This window comes from Sus scrofa, chromosome 16, assembly GCF_054392235.1.
Source record: "Sus scrofa isolate SSC_HxYL_T2T_F1_AM1 chromosome 16, Sscrofa_HxYL_maternal_Yorkshire_Landrace_v2.0, whole genome shotgun sequence".
Taxonomy (NCBI): Eukaryota; Metazoa; Chordata; class Mammalia; order Artiodactyla; family Suidae; genus Sus; species Sus scrofa.
In genome coordinates this window covers 46,269,148-46,292,932 of record NC_139398.1, presented here as the reverse complement: position 1 = coordinate 46,292,932, position 23,785 = coordinate 46,269,148, and the positions used below count along the sequence as shown (strand labels likewise).

General features: G+C 40.6%; 2 protein-coding genes across 2 annotated transcripts in view; one reads left to right on the top strand and one right to left on the bottom strand.

The window, feature by feature from the left end:
- Positions 1–6,937, top strand: part of CDC20B (cell division cycle 20B) — a 57,071-nt gene extending 50,134 nt beyond the window's left edge. Inside the window, exon 12 of the mRNA XM_021076691.2 lies at positions 3,714–6,937. Coding sequence (XP_020932350.1) covers positions 3,714–3,814 — 101 coding nt within the window. The 3' untranslated portion in view covers positions 3,815–6,937. The remainder of the gene's footprint in view (positions 1–3,713) is intronic.
- A 1,728-nt stretch (positions 6,938–8,665) lies between these two features.
- LOC100526762 (granzyme A (granzyme 1, cytotoxic T-lymphocyte-associated serine esterase 3)) lies at positions 8,666–16,928 on the bottom strand (the record flags this gene model as incomplete). The annotated part of the gene is given in 5 exon segments (NM_001198926.1): positions 8,666–8,842; positions 11,126–11,395; positions 11,855–11,996; positions 13,798–13,936; positions 16,858–16,928. Coding segments are annotated over 5 exon segments (780 nt in total). The 3' UTR covers positions 8,666–8,680.
- Positions 16,929–23,785: the final 6,857 nt, after the last annotated feature.

Sequence of the window (23,785 nt, the reverse complement as noted above, 5' to 3'; positions counted from 1 at the left end):
TTTTTTATTTTCTTTTTTTTTGGCTGCACTCATGGCATGCAGAAGTTCCCAGGCCAGGGATGAAACCAGTGCCACAGCAGCAACCCGAGCCACAGCAGTGATGATGCTGGATCCTTAACCTGCTGAGCTACCAGGGAACTCCTCTAATCATTTAATAAGAAGCAAAAATGTCACATGGAGGCAGGTAGAATCCCAAATAAAATCCGGAGCTGTACTGGCTACCTCTTCTTTTGACCATGCCTGTAGCATGCAGAAATTCCTGGGCCAGTGATAAAACCTACATCATAGCAGTAACCAGAGCCACAGCAGTGACAACACCAGATCCTTAACCTGCTGAGCCACCAGGGAACTCCCAACACTGGCTACTTCTTGAGAGCAAGACCGCATGATGGAGAACAAGACTGAGGTCTTATCCTGAAGAGTCTCAACTGTTCTCAAGTGCAATCTGAAATGCTAAAGGGGAGGAACTGAGGGTGAGTAGTCTCTCCATTTCTCTAGCCCTGGGAAATAGGAAGAAAGAAGTATTCACTGATGAAAGAACAGAGCAGTGGTGTCCAGTCTCTTGTAGACCTCTGATTACATATTCTGTCCTCTTCCTCTCACCATTCAACTTGTCTCCCAGTCATCCCTGAAATTTATTTATCTAACTTTTATTTATTAAGCATCTACTTTGTGCCAGGCACTTTTAGGGGTGCTGGGGATACACAGATGACAATATCCTTGTCCTCATGGAGGCTGCACTTATGTGGGAGGAGACCAACAAAACCCAAATACAGACAATGTTAGGTAGTGATAATACCCATGATGACACTTTGGAGCCTCCGAGGATGTTATTTGGCAGCCGCAAAACACCCATGAGATGACTTCCTGCTTCTGCTGGTCAGCCTGGCTGGAGCTCTGGTTAGCCTCAGAATGACTCTATATCCTTCAGCTGTTACACTGTGTGACTGTGACTTGGTAAATAAAGTACAGGTGGCTCTTGATAGAGCCACTTCAGTGCCAGCCTGAGTGTGGGAGAAGCACGGCTTGGTCCTTTGGATATATGTAATCATAATTCACTGGACCGTCTCAGTTTAGAGAAATATTTTAAATCAAGCCTTAAAACTCAGTTCTTTACAAAATTATAATTCTAGCAGCTGGATAGATGGAGGTATTGATAGATACTTGAATCAGTTTGCTGATGCTTAGAATGAAGAATGTACTTACCATTGCGGTTTTTTTTTGGTTGTTGTTGTTTGCTCCTCTGACCTTAACAAGTTATTTATTTTTAAAGTTTTAATGCCTTATGAATTTTTTCATTGATATTAGATAACAATCCAAAGAGTACATCTAACCTTTTCTCTTTCCCTTAAAATGTTTATGGTTGGAGGAGATGTAGTTACATTGAACTTTTAGACACTATTTTGCATCTCCAACTTAGCAGTTTTTCTGGACACAGTATTTCTCCAAAGTGCATAAGCAGGAAGATTGTTATACAAACACACATTATGTAGTCAGATAAATTTGGAAATTCTGGGTTAAATAAAAACAGTTTTCTTTCCTAAGGATAGCTCAGCGTCTTTGATACATTATGTGTATTGTAAATCAACATTCAGTGTTGCCCTAATCCATTTGGGAAATCTTCGTTTGGGAGCATCTCGAGGTACTTGCTCCACGAACACACTTCAGGGGGCACTGCCACGTGGGGATGCTGAGGTCCTTAACTTCTGCATGTTTTTAACTGTGAGTCACTGTTTCCATTGTGGGTCAAGATCAGCATAAAAAAAGAAATGGAATGGTATAGAATGGAGAAATGGAAAAGTAGATATTGTCTTGTGAAACTTCTGTTATAGCTGTTGGGACATTTGTGCGTCTGTGTATAGGGGTCACCACATAAAATTCGACAACAACGGGTTGTGGTAAAAGATCTGGAAAAAAGCTATTGTAAGTTGTGGTCATGCCTTTACTAAGTCTCACCCTGTTACCCAGAGTCATAATTCTTTGGTGGAAAATTTTAGCTAAAGAGACCTCTCCCAGCTGACCACAGAAGAAAGATAGCATATAATTCCCTCTCCTATCCTGCCAAGAGTTGTAGTTTCTAAGCACTCAAACAGTGGTAGGTCACTTTCTAGCCTACAAGTATGATTCGGCCTTTGACTGGGTTTCATTTTCCAAAGCACACGAATCAGTATGTGGTCTCATTTACACTTGTAGCTGCATAGAGAAGACTAAACTCTCAATGCTTTCAGTGACCATACCCTTGGAACCTGGGGATGTAAATCTTTAACAGGACTTCATCTGAGATAAGGTGGCATTTCCCACTATCTAGTAAACTAAGATTGTCACAAATCTGAGAGAAGTATTTCAAGAATGCTTTTGTTTTGGACTTTCCTTGTGGCACAGTGGGTTAGGGATCTCTCACAGCCATGAGTCTCTGCTGTGGCTCATGTTGCTACTGTGGTGTGGGTTTGATCCCTGGTCCTAGAACTTCCACAGGCATGGCCAAAAAAAAAAAAAAAAAAAAAGCTTTTGTTTCCATCTAAGTGTCGTTTTGCAAAATATTTTTCAAAGCCTGCTCTGTAAAATATTTGGAATTTTTTCCCCCTGTTATCCCTTTTTCGATTTTCTCATCTTTCCTCTTCATCTTATATAATAATAAAGGATGAAAGCATCATTACTGATTGTATTTGTTGAATAGATTTTTCTGTTATAGGTTTAATTTAAAAACATTTGTATAATGATCTATATTCATCCTAACTTAAGTTTTTCATGTCATGGCTTAAATTTCTTAAATTTTTAAAATTAAAAAAACAGTGGGCAGTGGCCTTTAATAGAAAAAGAGGTTCTTCTTTGCATTGGGCCTAGGAGCGTGCTCTAAGTAGTTGAAGCATTGAACTGGATTTGAGTTCTGGCTCTGCTATTAATTAGCTGTGTGACCTTGAACAAGGTGTTTAATATTAAATTTTTTTCTTCATCTGCATTATAAGAGTGTTGTGTTATACCTATGAATTTAAACCTTTTTTATGCACCAACATGTTTTAGGCCAATCCCATGTCTCCCTGGGTGCATGTCTGTGTGTGTGTGCATGCATGAAGAAGAGCATTGGGAGTTAGTGTGTAGATGGAAAAAAAACCTAAGTATCTAAGAAATATCTCCTTCGGGAGTGGATTAGTCTATCTGCGTTCCTTGCTTTTGAGACTCTTGTGTCAGAAAACAAGATTATTTCTGAAATTTCAGCTCTCAATCAAATTGTTAGCAGTACTGCTCCTGTAAGGAGGTGACTACCCACCTTATCTGATTTTAGTTGTGCCCCCGGATACTTACCCAGTTAAAAACATCCAACCTCCTTCCTTCCCCCATCCTCCCATCCCCAGCTTCTTTTCATGGAGTCAGCTTTGTCCAATAAATTTCGATTGTCTTAAGCCATGCAGTTTGTGGTAATTACAGCAGCCTTAGGAAACTGATACAGGCGGGGAGCACTCTGAAGGAGGAATAGTGAAGCAATACTTTATGATGCTGCACAGAGTCTGCCCTCGCTGGTGTTTTCCATGGCAAAAGTTGTGTGGGAGTGCTAGACCTCCTTGCAACCCAGGTCCCAAAGGGATGACTTGAATGTGGCAGGTCTTCAGAGAAGCCCTTTATCCTGGGATTCATGGCCTCAGCTGAGATGGCTTCTCTGTCCTCGGCAACAGCTCTTGCCACGTGGATCATGACCTCTGTTCTTCTTCCCACAGGCCACAGAGGCAGAGTGCTGCACCTGGCTTTGAGTCCAGACCAGACCAAGGTGTTTTCTGCTGCAGCTGATGGCATAGCCTGTGTATGGAATTGCTGCTAGTCACTCAGCCCCTCTCAGCCTCAGCTTCCTCATTTCTAAGTGAGAATAATGATGTTGGCCTTGCCTTCTCCATAGTGTTGTCATGAGGCTCAGTTGATGTGCCTTTCCTGAGGTGAATGCCTGACCCCCTGATCTTCCTTCTCAGGTTACTTTATTTGCTCTGCTTCATCCCATTGCATTTCCCAGATGTTGTCTTTGACTCTATGCTTCTCTCTCTGCTTTCCTCCTCCTCCTCCACTGCTTCCTCCTCCTCACCTTTTCTTCTTCTCTCTCTGTCTCTTCCTTGTTAGAGATGCATTTTCACTGGTATAGTCACAGTAATATCTGCAACAAAGATTTCTAAACATTTCTTTCCCACTTGTCATTTCTCCTAAGTGCCAGCTTCATACTTCTCTCTTCCTCTGGTTATTTCTTTCTCAAGAAAATTTTATGTCTTTAGCTCAAACTCAATACATCAAAAACACAGCTTATTCACTTGAAAAATATTGATTAAAGTGCTACTCTATGTTAAGCATGCATATTCTTTCCTCTCAAAATGAGGTCTTCTGTGGGATACTCTTTCTCTTCTTCATGCTCCCATGCCTATCCTGATTATCCCATCACTCAGGGAACCTCCTGATAATTCAATTTACCCCTTGTTCTCTGTTTTTTTGTTTCACCCTGGTCATGTCCTGGACACCTGCTAAGCAGTTTGTGGTCATTTCCTTCTAACTAGTTCCCTGTCTTTATTCTTCATGGGTTTCCAAATGACTGGTTAAATTTCTTTTTTTTTTTTTTAAATGGATTTTTTAATTTTTTTTTTTTTTTTTTTTTTTTGGTCTTTTTGCCATTTTCTTGGGCCGCTCTCGCGGCATATGGAGGTTCCCAGGCTAGGGGTCGAATCGGAGCTGTAGCCACCAGCCTACACCAGAGCCACAGCAACGCGGGATCCGAGCCGCGTCTGCAACCTACACCACAGCTCACGGCAACGCCGGATCGTTAACCCACTGAGCAAGGGCAGGGGCCGAACCCGCAACCTCATGGTTCCTAGTCGGGTTCGTTAACCGCTGCGCCACGACGGGAACTCCTGGTTAAATTTCTAAAAGCACTCTGCTGATTCTCCTAGTCTCCTGCTCATAAACTCTCAATGACTCCCCATTACCTAACCCCCTGTCTTCAACCTTAAAGCCCTGAGCCCAGAACCTGAAGTTAGGGGACCTGAACTTACCTTGACTCTGCCATAAACTGACTGAGTGAGCTTGGGTATGTCATAATATTTGCAAGGATAGGAATTTGGATTTGAGAACGGCTAAAGTTTCTTCAAGCTTGATCAGGCCACTCTTCTAACTTTTTAATGTTAATCCTCAGTCACCTCCTATGTTAACCCTGGGCTAAGCCTTGTGATTTCCTGCCCTGTGACCTTGTTGGAGCTCTTCCTCTAGTCTGAAATTCCTGCAACTCTCTTTCTTTGCTTCTCATGTCCATTTAAGTTCTAACCTCTCCAGGAAGTGTTTTGAAATGATGTTACCTGGGTTTAAACTCTTGGCATCAGTCTGTATCACCTATTTGGTATTAATACACTCTTCTAGTTGTTTTTAAAAAAATCTTTGTTGCTATGTGAATCTTTGTTTATTTAAGTTTTAGCATGCTTATTTCTTCCCTGGACAATTAAATTGAGGAGTTGAGGGAGCATATGTCATATTTTTTAAGTGCCCTTTGGAATGCTATATGTATATGTCAGATAACAAATGTTGATTGATTTATTTGCTTTGTCATAATGGTTTTCTCCAATACATACACACTCCCTAACACTCCTCCCCCTCAAAAACAAAGTACAAAACAAAAGCCTTGATAATTGAAAATTGGAATAGTGAATACAAGGAGAATTAGTACTTTCCTGCCAAATTGCTAATATATTCTGTTCTCTTCCCTGTTTTTTAACTCAGAAGAATCTGCTTGATGGTGCTAGTAATTCTTGCCTTACAAAATTTTAGGTCACTAAAAGCTGCAGATATGATACTTTCTTATAATACTCACTCTTTTTATTTAAGATAATGGTTTTCATTTGATCTTCTTATTTAGCTAGATATAAACCATAAGAAAAAGCTTAGCAGGGAAAGGAACAAAATGATAAGACCATTTCCTGTGTCCCCTGCCATTCTGATATTGTTCTTCTGTATTAACAATCTCATGACACTGTAGCATTACCAGAGATCATTTCTCTCAGTTAATACTGGGAGTGAATAAGTTTCTCATTTAATAAAAATAGCAATATATTTTTTACTGCTGTTAGTTTTGGTGGAAGTTTGGAATATAGTTTCAGTAAAGAAAAAAATGAACTTACACATAATACACAAAACAAGCCTTTTCTATAACTGATTTTTTACATTTTGTAATATGAAATTTCTATTAACAATTCACATACAGCCAAGCATATATATCTTGGGTGTATAGCTCAAGGAATGTTTAATTTATGAATAGATTAAGATCAAAATCATATGAATAAATCATCCAGATCAAGATATGAACATTTCTTTCTTTTTTTTTTTTTTTTCCTATTTCTTTGGGCTGCTCCCTCGGCATATGGAGGTTCCCAGGCTAGGGGTCGAATCAGAGCTGTAGCCCCTGGCCTACGCCAGAGCCACAGCAACGCGGGATCCCAGCCGCGTCTGCAACCTACACCACAGCTCACGGCAACGCCGGATCCTTAACCCACTGAGCAAGGGCAGGGACCGAACCCGCAACCTCATGGTTCCTAGTCGGATTCGTTAACCACTGCGCCACCACAGGAACTCCTGAACATTTCTTTATTCCAGAAGACTTCTTTGTGGTTAGTCAACACTCCTTCATTATTCTGACTTCTGTCACTATGAATTAGTTTTGCCTTATGCCAACTTTCAGATAAATGGAATCATACAGTAAATCTTTTTTTGTCTTGTTTATTTTACTCTTATTTTCTAAGAGTAATTCATGTTGTTACATGAAACTGTAGTTTGTTCCTTTTTATTGCTGTGTAATATTCTATTGTATAATATTCTATTGTATATACAATGATTATTTATCCATTTTATTATGGATGAATATTTGAGTTATTTTCAATTTTGACTTTTAAGAATAAAGCTGCTATGGACATTCTCAAACACATCTTTGGTGTAAAAAAGTCCTTATTTCTGTGTGGTATTTAGCCAGGAGTGGAATTGGTCATTGCGCATGTGTTCATTTAGTTTTAATAGACACTGCACTTTTCCTAAGAAGCTGTATCAATTTACATTTCCACCATACAACAACGAGAGTTCCATACAACCATTTTTAAGTGGACTTCAAAATCTGTAATAAATGTTGCCAGTAGGGAGTATTCCAGCCATCCTCTTACTGCTGTTAAAATCGTAATTAGGGATTATAGTGGGTATCTAAAATGTCATCCTAATGACTCTTTTAGAGCATCTCTTTTAGATATTAGTATGAGACTTCATTTTCTAACATAGGAGTTCTCATCCTCAGCTGCCTATTAGAATCATTGGGGGAGCTTGTATAAGGAATCCTTTGCCCTGGGTCTCACTGAATTAAATAAAAATTTTTAGAGGTGAGACCTGGGCATTTGTCATTTTAAATAGCCTGGTAAATCTAATGGGCAGCCTTAATTGAAAACCATTATACTAGTATTTTGTTAAGTCTTTACACTATGTTCCTTCATTTGTTTTAAAAAGCTGTATCTTAGTGTTACTATTTGTTCTTAGTTTGCATTTACTTTGTGTGTGTGTATGTATATATGTGTGTATATATACACACTTATAAAATTTATATTCCCAGAGTTCCCGTTGTGCCTCATCATTAATGAATCTGACTAGTATCCAGGAGGATGTGGGTTTGACCCCTGGCCTTGCTCAGGGGGTTAAGGATCTGGTGTCACCATGAGCTGTGATGTAGGTTGCAGACACAGCTCGGATCTCGCATTGCTGTGGGTGTGGTGTAGGCTGGCAACTACAGCTCCGATTTAACCCCTAGCCAGGGAACTTCCATATGATGAGTGTGTGGCCCTAAAAAGATCAAAAAACAAAAAAGATTAAAAAGTAAAAATAAAATTTATATTCTCAAAGGAACCGATAGAAATCACAGGATTCTGTTCACATAATCACATCACAGTGGCTACTGGGTAGATGACTATCCACAAAGTTCAATATGCTGAATAAACATCTTGAGTTTTTTTCCCAAAGGAAATATTCAGGCCATGATTCCACATTCATTCCCTAGTCTGAGATGGCAGCCACTGATTGGCCCTACCCAGTCTCAAGGACAAGGAGAGCCAAGGAGTCACCTAGATAATCCAGGCTTAAATTCAAACTACTGAGAAAGGAGGTTGACTTGTGGTTGTACACTTTTCTTGGCTGGCTAAGTGCCTAATTCCCCCCAATTTTAATTTGTTTCTTCCCTGCCTTTGGAAAGTACTGTAAAGCCTTTCCTGTTTCTACGTGTCCCATTGACTCAGGTTCTTGCATATAAATCTGAATAGCAGGTATTAATGAAGAACAATGGCTTGTGAAGGGCAAACATTTCCTTTTAACCCAAATGCTCCAGACTGACTGTTTCTGTTTCAGCCCTTCACTCTACTTGTTACTAGACAGACTGACCTTAGTGTCCCTCTTGCTGAGTCAGTGATGTGCATAATTCAAGCAGAGTTTGTATGTCACTTGTCACTTAAATGGATAATACAGGTGACATCGGTCCCTTGATCTTTCCCTCTAGAAGGTTCTGTATTCACTCTGCTTCACTTTGCTGGTGGAGATCTGCCCACTAAAGTTATAGGGGAGAAATAGAGACAATGATACAAATTGGTTTTATTTATGATAAAATTAAGAAGTAACAGCAAATGAAATGAAAAACAATTATCTAAACTGCATGCTTCATAGTATTAACTATCCAGTTGAGGTGTTTCTTTGAGAGAAGAATATAGACTCCAGGTCCTCGTGGGTCTCCGCATTTCTCTGAAAGGCCAAAGGCAGTGACGCCTCTGAAAATGCCCTCACAAATCAGAGGTGCTCCAGAATCTCCCTGGGGGAAAACAAGAGGAATGGTGGAGACCACATCAAACATGGCCACTAGCAGAACGAAAGAAATTCCATTCAGTGTGGAGCACTTAAGGTAAAATTAAGACCAACCTCGACTTACCTGATAATTAATGCTTAAAAAACCCAAATGTTTTGGGGAATGTTTTAAAATTGGTTTTCTTTTTTATATTATATTTTTTTATTATAATCAAGTTATTTCCCCAATACATTTTTTTCCTACTGTACAGCATAGTGACCCAGTGACACATACATGTATACATTCTTTTTTCTCACATTATCATGCTCCATTGTAAGTGACTAGACGTACTTCTCAGTGCTACACAGCAGGAAAACTGGTTTTCTTGATTTGTGTATGAGGCAGTGAAAATTGAAAGGAAACTTGTATTATTGTTTGTGTTATCCACTAATTTTGAGACAGATTCTCTGCTTTAGAAAGGAAATTCTCCTGTTGGTCATTTTCTCAAAATGCTTAACAACTCAAGAGATAAAATAGTCAAATAGAGATGGGACACTGAGGCAAAGAGAAAAAAACCATGTTTTCTAGTTCCTCTAGCAGATAACTGTCTTCCCAAAGAAACAAAACCAAAGCAGTCTTTCCCTTCACCTCCCCAAATAGCAGAAATTGCTTCTTCAAGTGTCCTTTTTCTTTAAATAAGAAAGATACATTTAATGAAATAAGTTATACAATAATATCTCTGAAGCGCATATGGAATGTGAAAGATGAAAGACTCAAAATAAAATTAAACTCATCAATATAGTAATCACTGAAGAGAAAATTACATATATTTATGATTAATTTTTTTTTTTAAGGACCACAGGTGCAGCATGTGGAAGTTCCCAGGCTAGGGGTCAAATCGGAGCTATAGCTGCCAGCCTACGCCACAGCCACAGTAACACAGGATCTGAGCTGCATCTAAGACCTACACCACAGCTTTCCGGATCCTTAACCCACTGAGCAGAGCCAGGGATCAAATCCACATCCTCATGGATACTAGTTGGGTAGGTTTCTGCAAAGCCACATTGGGAACTCCCAAAAATTACATTTTAAAGCCTGTGTTATTAATCTGCCAGTCTATCACCCTATCGTAGGATCAATGAACATTAAAATTAGACCTTGGAAGAAAACTTCCTTCATTTCCCACAAACACCATTCTTCTCTAGCAAACATTATTGACTTAGTCAATATCTGTGGAGCACTTACCATGTGCTGGGTCGTTTCCTAGATACTAGGAATAGATCAGTGAACAAAATAGATAAAAAGTACTATTTTTGTGGAATTTACATTATTCTTTGCTTTCCCCCTGAGTCTCCTTTGAGCATCTGATGCTAGATGGATCCTGCTGGAAGTCAGTGATTACACGTTGGAGCTGCCTGGCTCCACCAGCAGGGGGGCTTCGGTTAGTTGTAAGTCACGTTTTATTCCTGTGCTTGAGCTACCCAATGTGTGACTTTGTATTCTTTCAAGGAACTCTAGAATCAGCATACTTAAACATATTTAAGGTCTAGAGTCCTGATTAGCCGTTTCCCCACGGCTTCTTTAGGGAAGATGGGTGATGGGTGGTGCTGGACGGAGGGCTGTTGAGGCTTTTACATAGAGTTCTGCAAACACAAGGCTCTGAGGGCCCAGCTCTAACCCAGGGAGGTGAGAAATGATAAACCAGTGCTCAGAGCTAAAAACCTTTGTCAGGTGTTTTTCTGCTCCCATCTTTAAGCAGAGTCTTGTCCCAGCCTTCCACTGGTAGGGGGGCTTGATGTTTTCCAGTACAGATTGTGCTTAGAAGTTCTTTCCTGGGGGTTGAGCTCAGCTCTAGGAAGCTATAGGGTCTACCCTGAGATCTTCAATCAGTCTTGGGAATGCAGGCATTACAGACCCCTGGAAATTTGGGGGTGCTCAGATAAGGAAAAGGGACTGAAAGCCCTAGAAGAACCCTGACTTCAGCTCTCCTGAGTGTTATGTATTTTCAGTTTAGCTGTACATGTTAATATGAACAAGGAGAAAAAAATTGTTTCTCAGTGGTTTTTGATAAAAAATCAAGAAGATGTAATAGTTCAACCCATGCACTACCAGTGAACTTGTTATTTTTGATGAACAACTCACCTGAGCTGAGAACATTAATTTATTTGACTGGAGTTTTATCAAACTTCTTTTAAAAAGTGCTATGTCCCTGTAGAAGCTAATGCCACGACAAGGCAAAGTGTGACTTACAGTTTCTATATCTGTGTGACTTAACCCAACAGCTAAAATTTGGGATCTTATTTTACTTACATTGCAGGAGTCTTTTCCACCTTGGGGGCTTCCGGCACAAATCATATTCAGTCCAATCACAGTAGTGTAATTATAGTGGCTTTTATCATTGCAGATTTTTCTGTCTATCACGGTGACATTGACTTCTCTCAAAATATCAGACCGAGGTGAATTATTGTGAAACTTTCCCCATCCTGCAACTCGACACACAGTTCCGGGTTTCACATCATCCCCCACTTTAGGGAGATGAAGGACAGCCACGTTTTTATTCAGTGTTGCTTTTTTGTTCAGCTGTTGGGAGACAGGCAAAAAGAGTTAGAATGAGATTATTAAATTTTTCATATTTTTATTTACATTCTAACTCAACCCTCAGGGACCCACTAGGCACCTATAGTCTGTATTTATAGGGGCACCAAGAAAGGCGTCCATGTAGGTGGCCAGATTGTAGGAACTTCTGTGACTTTTTTTAAAAACAGCTGCACCTGTGGCATTTGGAAGTTTCTGGTTTAGGAGTTGAATCGGAGCTGCAGCTGCTGGCCTACACTATAGCCACGCCGACACCGGATCCAAGCCTCATCTGTGACCTACACCACAGCTTGCAGCAATGCCAGATCCTTAACCCACTGAAGGAGGCCAGAGATTGCACTGCATCCTCACAGAGACAACGTCGGATCCTTAACCTGTTGAACCACAGATAGGAATTCTTCTGCGGCTTTTAAGTCGATCAAAAGTACAGTCAAAGGTTTGTACCTTTAGAAGTTTAAGGTCACCCTCATGTGTGTCCTGGTCAAAGCATGGATAAGGATACTCTTTCTTAACAAGCATTATCTGTTTTTCAGGCTCTTTCTTGGTTATCGAGTGAGCTCCAAGGATGATCTGGGATTTTTTGTTCCTAAAAACAGACACAGCACTGTTAATTTGGTTTAATCAGGAGCTGAGCTTACTATGTGCTGATCAGTTTCATTGTCCTGTTTGTTAATATGCTTGCTGTGGAAATAATTGTTTGTGGCTCAGAAGAAAAAAAATTTGTATTTTAAAGAATAAAAAGGAAGTTGTTCATGAATTTGTCATTATCATTATCATTACAATCACCTGCAGCTTATTTATAACAAGCTAAAACTAGGTTCCTTGAAAATCAAATAATAAGTGAATTCCATGGCAGCTAAGCCTCGGAATCTGTGGGGTTTTACTGCTGTGCCCTCGACTCCCCTTTAGCTGTAATAGACGATCAGGTTGCAGATGACTAGAAAACAGAGGTCTCAGTAGTCTAGAGACAAAAACAAAAGACACTTGATGGTTACAGACTAATGCACTGGAGAAACCTGTGTAAGAGAATAGCAAGTAAATGGAAAAACTTTCAGAAATCGATTGCGTGGTGGAAGTTCCTATTTGCAAGGCATTGAGGAGATGGAGGTCTGAAGGAGGGGCCCAGACTTCTTTCCTTTTCTTACTCTGTGCTAAAGGTTCATCTTAATTAATAAAATAAAAATCCTTTTTTTTTTTTTTTCTTTTTAGGGCTACACCTGTGGCATATGAAGTTCCCAGGCTGGGGGCTGAATAGGAGCTGCAGCTGCCAGCCTACGCCATAAGCCTCACGAACACCATGCTGGGTTCTTAACCTGCTGAGCCACAACAGGAACTCCAAACTCAAAATACTTTCTGATATGGAGTTCTTGTTGTGGCTCAGTAGGTTAAGAACCTGACTAGTCTCTGAGGATTTGGGTTCCATTCTTGACCTCACTCAGTGGGTTAAGGACCCAGCACTGCAGCAAGCTGCAGCATAGGTCTCAGATGTGGCTGGAATCCGGTTTTGCTATGGCTGTGGTGTAGGCCAGTAGCTGCAGCTCTGATTCAGCCCCTAGCTGGGGAACCTCCATATCCCACAGGTGCGGCCATAAAAAGAAAAAAAAACTTTCTGATGTACTAATGATTAAGGCCATTATCACTCACAATTTCGGATAAACTACACCAAGCATATATTCACACTGCTGTTTTCCCATTACACAGCTGACAATAGTCTCACTTAAGACATTAGAATGGTGCTTTCAGTAGAGTACATTTTGATGATGAAACGTTCTATAAATCTGCACTGTCTATGTTGGCTACTGAGGACCTGAAATGTAGCCAGTGAGACCAAGGAACTAAATCTGTAATTTGATTTCACTCTAATTAATGTAAATGTATATATAGCCAGATGGAAATTTACGTAGCCCACAAGATAGTGGCTATCATAATAGACAGCCCAGGTTTAGCGACTAGATTTAGGGAGTGGAGAAAAGGTCAGCCCTGGAAGAGGTCTGAAGGTGTGGTTGACAGTAGTTAAGAGATGGCTGAAGGTGTGAGTTCATCAGAAAAACAGGAAGGCATTCAAAAGAAGTGCTCACCACTGATAGAGCTGCTCAGGCTCAAGGGGACGCTGAAATTTCCACATGTCCACACTATCATGAAGTCAAGACCAAAAGCAAAGATGTGTAGCACCTGAGCCTAGGGACTCTAGATAAAATTTATAGAAAGAGCTCTGGGTGCTGCTTCCTCATTGGTCTGATTCTTTGGGATTGAGTCTGGGCTCATCTCCATGCTGGGGTAAAGCAAGTCGCCAAAGAGGTAAGTGATGTGAAAATCCTGTGCCTTTAGTGGTACTTACTCTTCTCATTAATATTGCCCCATGTTAGAATATCTGCACAAACACTTACAGGGCACAGTGAGCTGCAGTCAAAACCCAGTCTTTTGCGATCAGAGCCCCGGCACAGATGTTTTTTCCTTCTAGTAACACCATGTAGGGTCTTGAATGCGGGGTCACTGGATTTCCTCCGATAATTTCTACGCAGAAATCTGTTAAAAAGAAAAAAATGAATTACATGAGTGCTCACCTCAAAGAGTTCTACTTGAAGTTGAGTTTCTAAAACCAGACATGCTTTTCTCTCTCAAAGAGGAAGGGAGGTGAGAATACCCTTCCCTCCTTCCACGTGGATCTCAGATACCTGAATATAAGTCCCTTTCCTGTTGGACTCTCTGGGAAGGTCATACTCTTTCACCCACAGAAACCATGCTATTGGCAGTTCCGGGGAACATCAGGCTGGAAATCTGTCATAACCACTGACCTAAGGTTTCAGGACTTGCAAAGGGCCAACAGCTGTGCATTGGTCTATACCAGTTAACAGGTGCAAGAGGAGCTGCTGGTGGCTATGACAACCTTCAGTGCCTCCACCCCTCTCTAAATATTAATCTGGGGAAGTAGAGTGGCTTTTAGAAGTTTGAAAACCGCCCTTTTCACCCCAAACCCTTGCAAAACCCCACAGTTTATAAGCTGACATTAGCACCTTTTAGCAGTGATCCTACCCATAAGATTTTGGGTCATTGTGAGACTTCTGCTTATTGAAATTTGCATTCTTCTCATTCATAAATTGAGAGAACAATGTCTTATGCATCTGAAGCTCCCCTTTAATTCTCAGACTGAACCATGTGGTTTAATCTAAGCCCTTTTCTGATGAAGAGAGGAGAGAAGATGTTATAAGGAGAGAATTCTTCCTTAGTCAAATTTCTTTGATGATAGGCCAAGAGTACAGATTCTTTTTTCTTTTTCTGGCCACCTCATGGTATATGGAGTTCCCAAACCAGAGATCAGAGCTAAGCTGCAGCTGTGGCAATGTCTGATCCTTTAACCCACTGTGCTGGGCTGGGGATTTGAACCTGCGTACTGGCACTGCAGAAATGTGCCACAGTGGGAACTCCATAGATTCATTATTAGAAAACAGTGAGACTGAAACACAGGGCAAACTGTCCATGTTGGTTGAGAGGATCCTTTGCCCTTGCAATATACTCTCAGCACTCACCTTCCTACACCACACGTTCTTGGATTCTCCCCAAACACTTCTGACCATTGTCTGAGACCTGTGGTTCCTTAAATAGGGCACAGAGCCCATTACTCTATTATTATTATTATTATTATCATTTTATTACTGCTTTCCAGGGCTGGATCTGCAGCATATGGAAGTTCCCAGGCTAGGGGTCAAACCAGAGCAACAGTTGCCAGCCTAAGCCACAGCCATAGCAACACTGGATCTACCCACGTTTGCAACCCACACTACAGCCCGTGGCAATGCTGGATCCCTGACTCACTGAGCGAGGCCAGAGATCGAACCTATGTCCTCCTGGCTACGAGTCAGGCTTGCTACTGCTGTACCGGTGTTACAATGGGAACACTATGTTACTCCATTATTAAAGTTAATTCTTTGCCAGTTTCACAATAAAGTGTAAATAATAAGAGTTGGAGGAAAAGGAGGAGAGTGTCCAGAAGGGCTCTCATTTCCAAAAGGGAGTGGGGATAGGGAAGTCCTAGGCTGAAGAAGTAAAAGGATAAGGCACTTAGAGAAACCGAGAGGACTTCACCCACATCTCAATTTTCCTCGGGTGTGTCATGAATAGATGGGTTCCAGAGATTCATCTTTGGACCATCTGAGCTGCAGAAATCATAAACTCAATAGATTACCCCCTTTTGCAGAGCTCTCTGTTTGGTGAGCACACATACTATCTCCTGCAAACTGGGATTCTGGAATAGGATTTAAGGCAGGGAATAGGACTTTAAAACTAGCAGTTCTTGAAGTCCTGCTGTATAGCACAAGGAACTATTTCTAATTATTTGTGATGGAACATGATGGAGGATAATGTGAGAAAAAGAATGTATATGTATGTATAACTTGGTCACTTTGCTGTACAACAGAAATTGACAGAACATTGTAAATCAACTATAATAAAAAATAAAAAAAAACCCCTAGGAATTCTTGGTCCTCACCCAAGATCCAAATAAATTAAAATCATTGGAACTGGGGCTGGGATGTCAGTATTGTTTCAAAAGCTTCCTGAGGACTCTAATGGGTTAGGGGGTTAAGCCTACCCATCCAGAGTATCAAATATTACTTTGCTGTGTCTGTTCCTTTAAGGGCCCACATTGCTCCCTCTGACCTCATGAAACAAAGTTGCTTTCATCTTTTCCTTGGAAGGAAAGATGATTGAATTTTACTTGTCAGCCCAGTTCAGCCTAGCCCCAGAGTGGTCCTCACTGCCTAGAGTTTTTAAAGAACAGAGCTACCAGGGGCTATCCCCCTTCTAGTGATAATCCCATCACTTTCCCAGCATTTCAAGTAGATGTATGTACAGCTCACACAAAATCAGGCAGGTTGGTTACCACCTAATACATCAAAGAATAAGCTTAAAACAAAACATTAAAGCACCCCCAAAGAGCCGATGTGGAGACGTTCCCAATGTCCTAATGTATTCCCAAGGATACACTAATCTGGAGAAACAATGACAAATACTCAAATCATTCCTGATTTTTGAAGGGTATCTGGGTCAGGTTTGTTTAAACGGTCTATAAAACTCTCCATGCATTTTCTGTAGCAAGAAAGGCTGAGGCACCACTGTTCCTTTCTTGAAAAGTACACTTTGTTTTTCTAATTTAAGAGCTTTTGGTTTATTTATTTACTTGTTTTTACAGTGTCCATTTTGGCAATTTTCAAGCCACAAATTGACAGCATTGGTGGTTTTGTTATCTTTTGAAAAGGAATTGTAAAGAAGAAAGAAGGATTTTTTTTCCTATTAAAATAAAGACGTGTTTAGAATCCAAGAAAGAATGTTAAATTTTGGGGGTGGGGGAATGTCCTTTTAGTAGACTTACCTAATATTGCCAAAAGTTCATTAAAGTCTGCTCCATTTTGCTGAATGGTTATAATGGAAAGGACAAGAGTCAGTCTTACCTTCATGAATTTGGAGAAAAATGACAATCGAGAGAGTGGCTGCCAGAAAGGTAGAGGAGTTCCTCATTGTGGCTGGTGTCCCCACATCAATCGGTTGTGAAAATCTGTTTTCAGTTCTTGACTGGCTCTTCTTTATATACTGAGAATACAAAGGATGTGGTTTCCTTGCCTCTTTCTAGTTGCAAAGTTGAGCCCTAGGGAAGAACACCCAAGTGAGGGTAGTGAATAATTGCTCCTTAGCAGTGGGTGTGCTTTCCTTGGCTAGGACTGCTGAGGGGAAAGGGTTGTAATTCTACAGGCCAGTGGGGACAAGGGGACCTTGTTGCCATCAGAACATAGTACACAAGAAGAGATTCTAAATATCTCAGCTGTGATTTTGAGGAGTCTATACTTTCCAATAGCACCAACCTTATCTTCTGTATCCATGAATGAAAGATCTTTAAAGGATTAAGTTAGAGCTTAAAAAAAAAATGTCCTAAAAAATTGATCACCAACTAAGTATCTTTCCAGTTATCTCCTTGGCTTTTGTAAGGATTAATTGGCCAAGGGCACATGGAAATGTAGGAAGGAGACATTTATTTATAAGCTCCTGCCTGGATTTTCCTTCCCCACTTCGTGGAGGATTATTGTGCTCTGGTCTGGAGTCTGGCAGTGGGGACAGAGGCTGATGAGGGTAGGGGGGTTGGCTCTTTCCAGCCCTCTGATTGTGCTGCCACTGATTGTTCGATTTTACACCTTTAGATATATGGAAGTATCTCTGAGTTTCCACTTCCTCCCTCTCTCCCTTCCTTCCCTCCCTCCCTCCTTCCTTCCTCCATCCCTCCCTCCCTTCTTCCCTCCTTCCTCCATCCCTCTCTCCCTTCCTTCCCTCCCTCCCTCCTTCCTTCCCTCCTCCATTCCTCCCTCCCTCCCTCTCTCTCTCCTTCCTGTCTTTCCTTCCTTCTTTTTGGATTTAGCTAAGAAAAGAAAATGGGAATCAGACACGGCTATTTTGTTCCAATACTGGAGAACATCTTACTCCAAGAAGGATCATCCTCAGTCCTTGAAGGAACACTATTCAGTATGCTTTCTTTAAGAAAATTCTTTAGTTCTTTTTCTGAGGATGTGGTCTTTATTATATGACATGTGTATTGGTCATATGTTTGATCAGGATGTTTGGTGTTAAACCAGACATCCCCAGAGTTAGCACCCTGATGACTTCAGACCCAGAGGTTACTTTTTCAGAAATCACATGACCTGGGAAGGAAGCGCTGCTGAGACCCCTGTGTTTCCTCTTCTCAGATATTACTAGCACATCAAAGATCAATCATTTTCAGTAAAGCAGTGGAATATCCTGCTTCTGGTCTTGGTGAATAATTTCACTGTAGACTTAAAAAAACCCAAATTTTGATTGACCACCTACTGAAAATTTCTTAAAGGAAACATTGACAGTTCTTGTTTCTTTTTATGTGAATATGGTTAACGTTGATTCACGGTGACTTTTAACAGCTTTCTGAGATACAATTTAGATACTGTAAAGTTCACTAATCTCAAGGGTAAAATCCAGTGGCTTTTAGTATATTCACAGAGTTGTGCAACCATCACCATTAATTTTCATCATTCCCCAAAGAAGCCTCATCAGCAGTTACTTTCCATTACCCTTCTTCCTGTACTTTCCTGCCCAAGACAACCGCTAACCTACTTTCTCTCTCCTTAGACTTGCATATTTTGGACATTTCATATAAATGCAATAGTACAATACATGGTCTTTTGTGACTGACATTTTCTACTTAGCATAATGCTTTTGGGGTTCATCTACATCGTAGCATGTATTAGTGGTTTCTTTCTTTTTCGTTGCCAAATAATATTCCATCATATGGAAATGCCACATTTTATTAACCATTTCATCAGCTGATAGACATTTCTGCTGTTTCCACTTTTTGCCTATTATGAATAATGCTGCTATGAACATTTATGTACTAATTTTTGTGTGGATACGTTTTCTTTTTTGGATAGGGTTGGATTACTGGGTCATATGGCAGCTATGTTTAACATCTTGAGGAAGTTTTAAACTGTTTTCCAAAGTGGCTGCATCATTTTACATCCCCATCAATAATGTATGAATATTCCAAGGTTTCTATATTATTGCCAATACATGTTACTATTATTTTTTATAGGTGCTATTCTAGTGGGTGTGAAGCAGGTTCTCGTTGTGGTTTTGATCTACATTTCTGTGATGCCTAATGTTGAGTTTATTTTCACATGCTTACTATTTGTATATCTTATTTGGAAAAATGTCTATTCAAATATTTTGCCTGTTTTTTTAATCAGGTTATTTATTATTGAGTTGTAAGTGTTTTTATACGTTCTGATTATGAGTCCCTTATAAAACACATGATTTCTAAATATTTTCTCCAAGTCTGTGGGTTGTCTTTTATTTTTCTTGATGGTTCACAAGTTTTAAATTTTGATGAGTCCAACTTACCAATCTTTTATCACTTGCACTCTTGGTGTCACATCTAAAAAATCATTGACTAACCCAAGATCACAAAGATTTACTCTTTGATTTTCTTTTTCTTTTAAATTATAGTTAATTTACAATGTTGTGCCAATTTCTACTATAAAGAAAAGTGACCCAGTCAAATATATATACATGACTGGATATAGTTCCCTGTGCTATACAGTAGGACCTCATTGCTTATCCATTCAAAATGGAATAGTTTGCATCTACTAACCCCAAATTCTGAGTCCTTCCCACTCCCTCCCCTGTCCCCTTTGGCTTCTAAGAATGTTATAGTTTTAGCTCCTATATTTAGGTTTATTTTTAAATTAACATTTTTGTACGGTTCAGGTTAATTTTTGTGTATGGTTTGAGATAGGGGTCCAACTTCATTCTCTTGCATGTGGATATTTAGTTGTCCCAGCATTATTTCTTAAAAAGGCTATTCTCTTTCCCCATGGAATTGTCTTGATCCCTTTGTCAAAAATCAATTTATCATAAATGTTAAGAGTTTATTTTTGGACTCTCAGTTCTATAGCATCATCGATCTTATGCCAAGACCACATTGGTGTATGTGCTTATGACAGCACCACACTGTCTTGATTACTTCATCTTAGTAGAAAGACTTGAAATTGAAAAATGAGTGTTCACTAGCTTTTCCACTACCTTTCTATTCCTTCCTTTCTTCCTTTCTTTCTTCCTTCCTTCCTTCCTTTCTTTCTTTCTTTTCTTCCTTCCTTCCTTCCTTCCTTCCCTTCCCTTCCCTTCTTTCTTTCTTTTTTCTTTCTTTCTTATGTCCCAATACATTATTTTTTTTCTACTGTACAGCATGGTGACCCAGTTACACATAAATGTATACATTCTTTTTTCTCACATTATCATGCTCCATCATAAGTAACTAGACATAGTTCCCAGTGCTACACAGCAAGATCTCATTGCTAATCCATTCCAAAGGCAATAGTCTGCATCTATTAACTCCAATTTCCAGTCCATCCCACTTCCTCCTCCTCCCTCTTGGCAACCATGAGTCTATTCTGCAAGTCCATAATTTTCTTTTCTGTGTGCCCTATATTAGATTCCAGTTATAAGTGATATCATATGGTATTTGTCTTTCTCTTTCTGACTTACTTCACTCAGCATGAGAGTCTCTAGTTCCATCCATGTTGCTGCAAATGGCATTATTTTGTTCTTTTTTTATGGCCGAGTAGTATTCCATTGTGTATATATATCACATCTTCCTAATCCAATCATCTGTCAATGGACATTTGATTGTTTCCATGTCTTGGCTATTGTGAATAGTGCTACAATGAACATGCAGGTGCATGTGTCTTTGTTCTCAGCATCTTTTTCAAGATGTTTTGACGAGGAATGAAATATAAAATTTTAAAGTTGTGGATGCAGTCTATTTCTTTCTATTCTTGGGGAGAAAATTAGTTTATTCCAACTGTGAATAAGCCATTCCAATATTATAAGCCAGTAGTTCTCAAAGTGTGGTCTGTGGACCCCTTTTCAGGGGTCTGTGAGATTAAAATTATTTTCATAATAATATTAAGATGTTGCTTGCTTTTTCACCTGTGAGTTGACATTTTCACTGAGGTCACAAAAACAATGATGGGTAAAACTGTGTGTGCCTTAGCACAAGTCAGTGCAGTAGTCAATGGATTTTTCATTGTCAGACACTCTCAGAATAGAAAAATCAATTTCTCTTAACAATGTCTTTGATGAGACAGTAGAAGCAGTAAAATTGAAAAAAAAATTAACACATTTTTACCCTGTAGTAAATATCTTTTTAGTATTCTGTGTGTGGGAAGTGTGCAAAATATGTATAAAGCATGTTGGCCACACATTAAAATACCATGGTTGCTTTGAGGAAAAGCACTGGTGCAGTTGTTGGCAGTTGTGAACTGACCTATTTCTTTCATGGAACACTATTTTTATTGGAAAGAATGCTGACAGACAAAAATGTGATTATTCAGTCTTGGGTACTGGACAGACATTTTCTCAAATGTGAATGAAGTGAGCTTGTCACATTAGGGAGAACAATTGCCAATGTTTGTTTATAATAGTAAAATTAGAGCTTTCAAGTGAAAATTAGAATTCTGGGAACACTTGGGTCTGCTATCATGGCTTGCCACCTACCCAACACCTAAGGACTTTCCCAACAAGATGGTGGTGATATTAACAAGTGTGTTTTTAAAAATATTGTGTAATAAGTGTGTCAACACAACTCAGTGAATCAGGAGTTCCCGTCGTGGCGCAGTGGTTAACGAATCTGACTAGGAACCATGAGATTGCGGGTTCGATCCCTGCCCTTGTTCAGTGGGTTAATGATCCGGCATTGCCGTGAGCAGCTCGGTTCCTGCGTTGCTGTGGCTCTGGCGTAGGCTGGCGTCTACAGCTCTGATTAGACCCCTAGCCTGAGAACCTCCATATGCCCATAGGAAGTGGCCCTAGAAAAGGCAAAAAGACAATAAATAAACAACTCAGTGAATCAACATTTTCCAAAAGAGCAATGCATGGTGTTACATGCATTTGTATTTGAATCTGCTGTACTCTTTCCATAGTAGTAGATGAGTGAACCAGCTATTGGGGAAAGGGCCTGGAATCATATTAATTAATAGGCAAAACAAGTATTTATTGAATGCTTCTTGGATGCTCTTAAGACACAGTGCTAAATGCTGGGGACAAGAAGCAAAGGTGAATAAGACAGATTTGAATCATGCCATTACGGAGCAGAGAGTCTCCTAAGAAAGAAATTTGTAGCTATATGAAATGATTTTAAATTGTTATAAGTATCATAAAGGAAACTGGGCACTGAGATGGCAAATACTAAGGCAAGGTCTGTTGCAGAGAGGGTCATCAGCAGACCTTAAATGTGAGAACTGCCAGATGAAAGGGTGCCAACCTGAGAAAACCTAGCTTGTGGGTGAGTGAATGTGTGTGTGGGTGTGAGTGCCTGTGCGGGTGGGGATATATGTGAGAGTATATGTGTGAGGGCAGGGGGTGGGCACAAGGCCTTGTGTGTACGTGTCTGTATAACCAAGGGAAAAATACTGGCATGGCCAGAGTGGAGTGAGTGAGGCAGAGGCCAGCTTGTGCAGGACTTGTACACTGTGGTGAGAAGTTTAGATGTGTTCTAAATGTCTGTGAGAAGTCCTCTATGCTCCTAACCCCTGCTGCTGTTCAAGGGTCAAGTGCATAAATAAAGGTTAGGGTAAGGGGCATAGAGAGCATGAATTGGAGGTGTGTGTACTGTGATTTCAAGCAGGGAAATTTCAGAAGATGTGTTGAGGAGGTGACACTTAGCAAAGATTTGAAGGATGGAAGAGTGTGAGTCATGAAGATATATGGGGGAACCTCCCAGGAATAGGGAAAAAAATGGGAAAAGCCCTAAGTGGGTTCCTGGTGAGTATGAGGAAGAGCAGGAAGGCCACCGCGGGTGGAGAGAAGTGAGTGAGGGGCATACAGAAGGAAATGAGGTCAGACAATGTTGGGAGAGAAAACTGTGAGGGCCATGTGGGCCACTGTATGGGCTTTGCCCTTTGCCCCAAGAGAAATAGGGGCCGTGCAGGGTTTTGCGTAGGGGAGAGACAAGAGCTGAAGTGTTTGGACAGGATTATCACTTTGGCTGCCGTGCAGGGAGCAGACTGAACAGTGGCAAGAGAGGAACTGGGGAGGGTGGGAGGTTACTGCAGGGATTCAGGACAGAGAGGATGATGGGCTGGAACCAGGAGATAGCAGCAGAGGCTAGGAGAAGTGGTTGGATTCTGGATACATTCTGAAGGTAAGGCAGATAGAATTCCCTTGCAGAATGGATGTGCAGTGAAAGAGAAACAGAGGAGTCAAAAAGATTCCAGGATTTTTGGTCTGAGCTATTGGGAGGCTGGAGCTGCCATGAAATAAAATGAGGAAGTCTAGAGTTGAGGCAGGTTTGGGGGGGAGATAAGAGATCTGCTCCAGGCAGGCTGTGTTTGAGATGTCTCTCCTGGACACCCAAGTAGGGCTGTAGAGGAGGATGGCTGGCTCTTGCAGCCTGGAGTTAGGGAGATGTCTGAGCTAAAGGCAAATTAGGGGACTATGAGTGTATGTATAGATGGCATGCTATCTCTAGAGTCATGGAGAGGGAGTAGGAGGATGGGGAAGAGAAAGGTTAAAGGATTTAGCTATGGGTCACCCCAGCATGAAGAGATGGAAGAGAAGAGGAGGTCCAGCAATGTGTGTTGAAGAAGGAGGAGGGCCGGGAGAGTGTGGTGTGCTGGAAACCAAGAGAGGAAAGCACTTCAAAGAGGGAAGAATTCAACAGTGTCCAGTACTGCAGGGAAGCCAAGTGAAGGGGAATGAAAACCCCCATTGGATTGACGAGCCCTTGACGAGCCGTTTCTGTAAGAGTGTGGGGCAAAAGCCCTATTTGGGGTTTCAGAGAGATTGCAGGAGAGAAACTGGAGTATA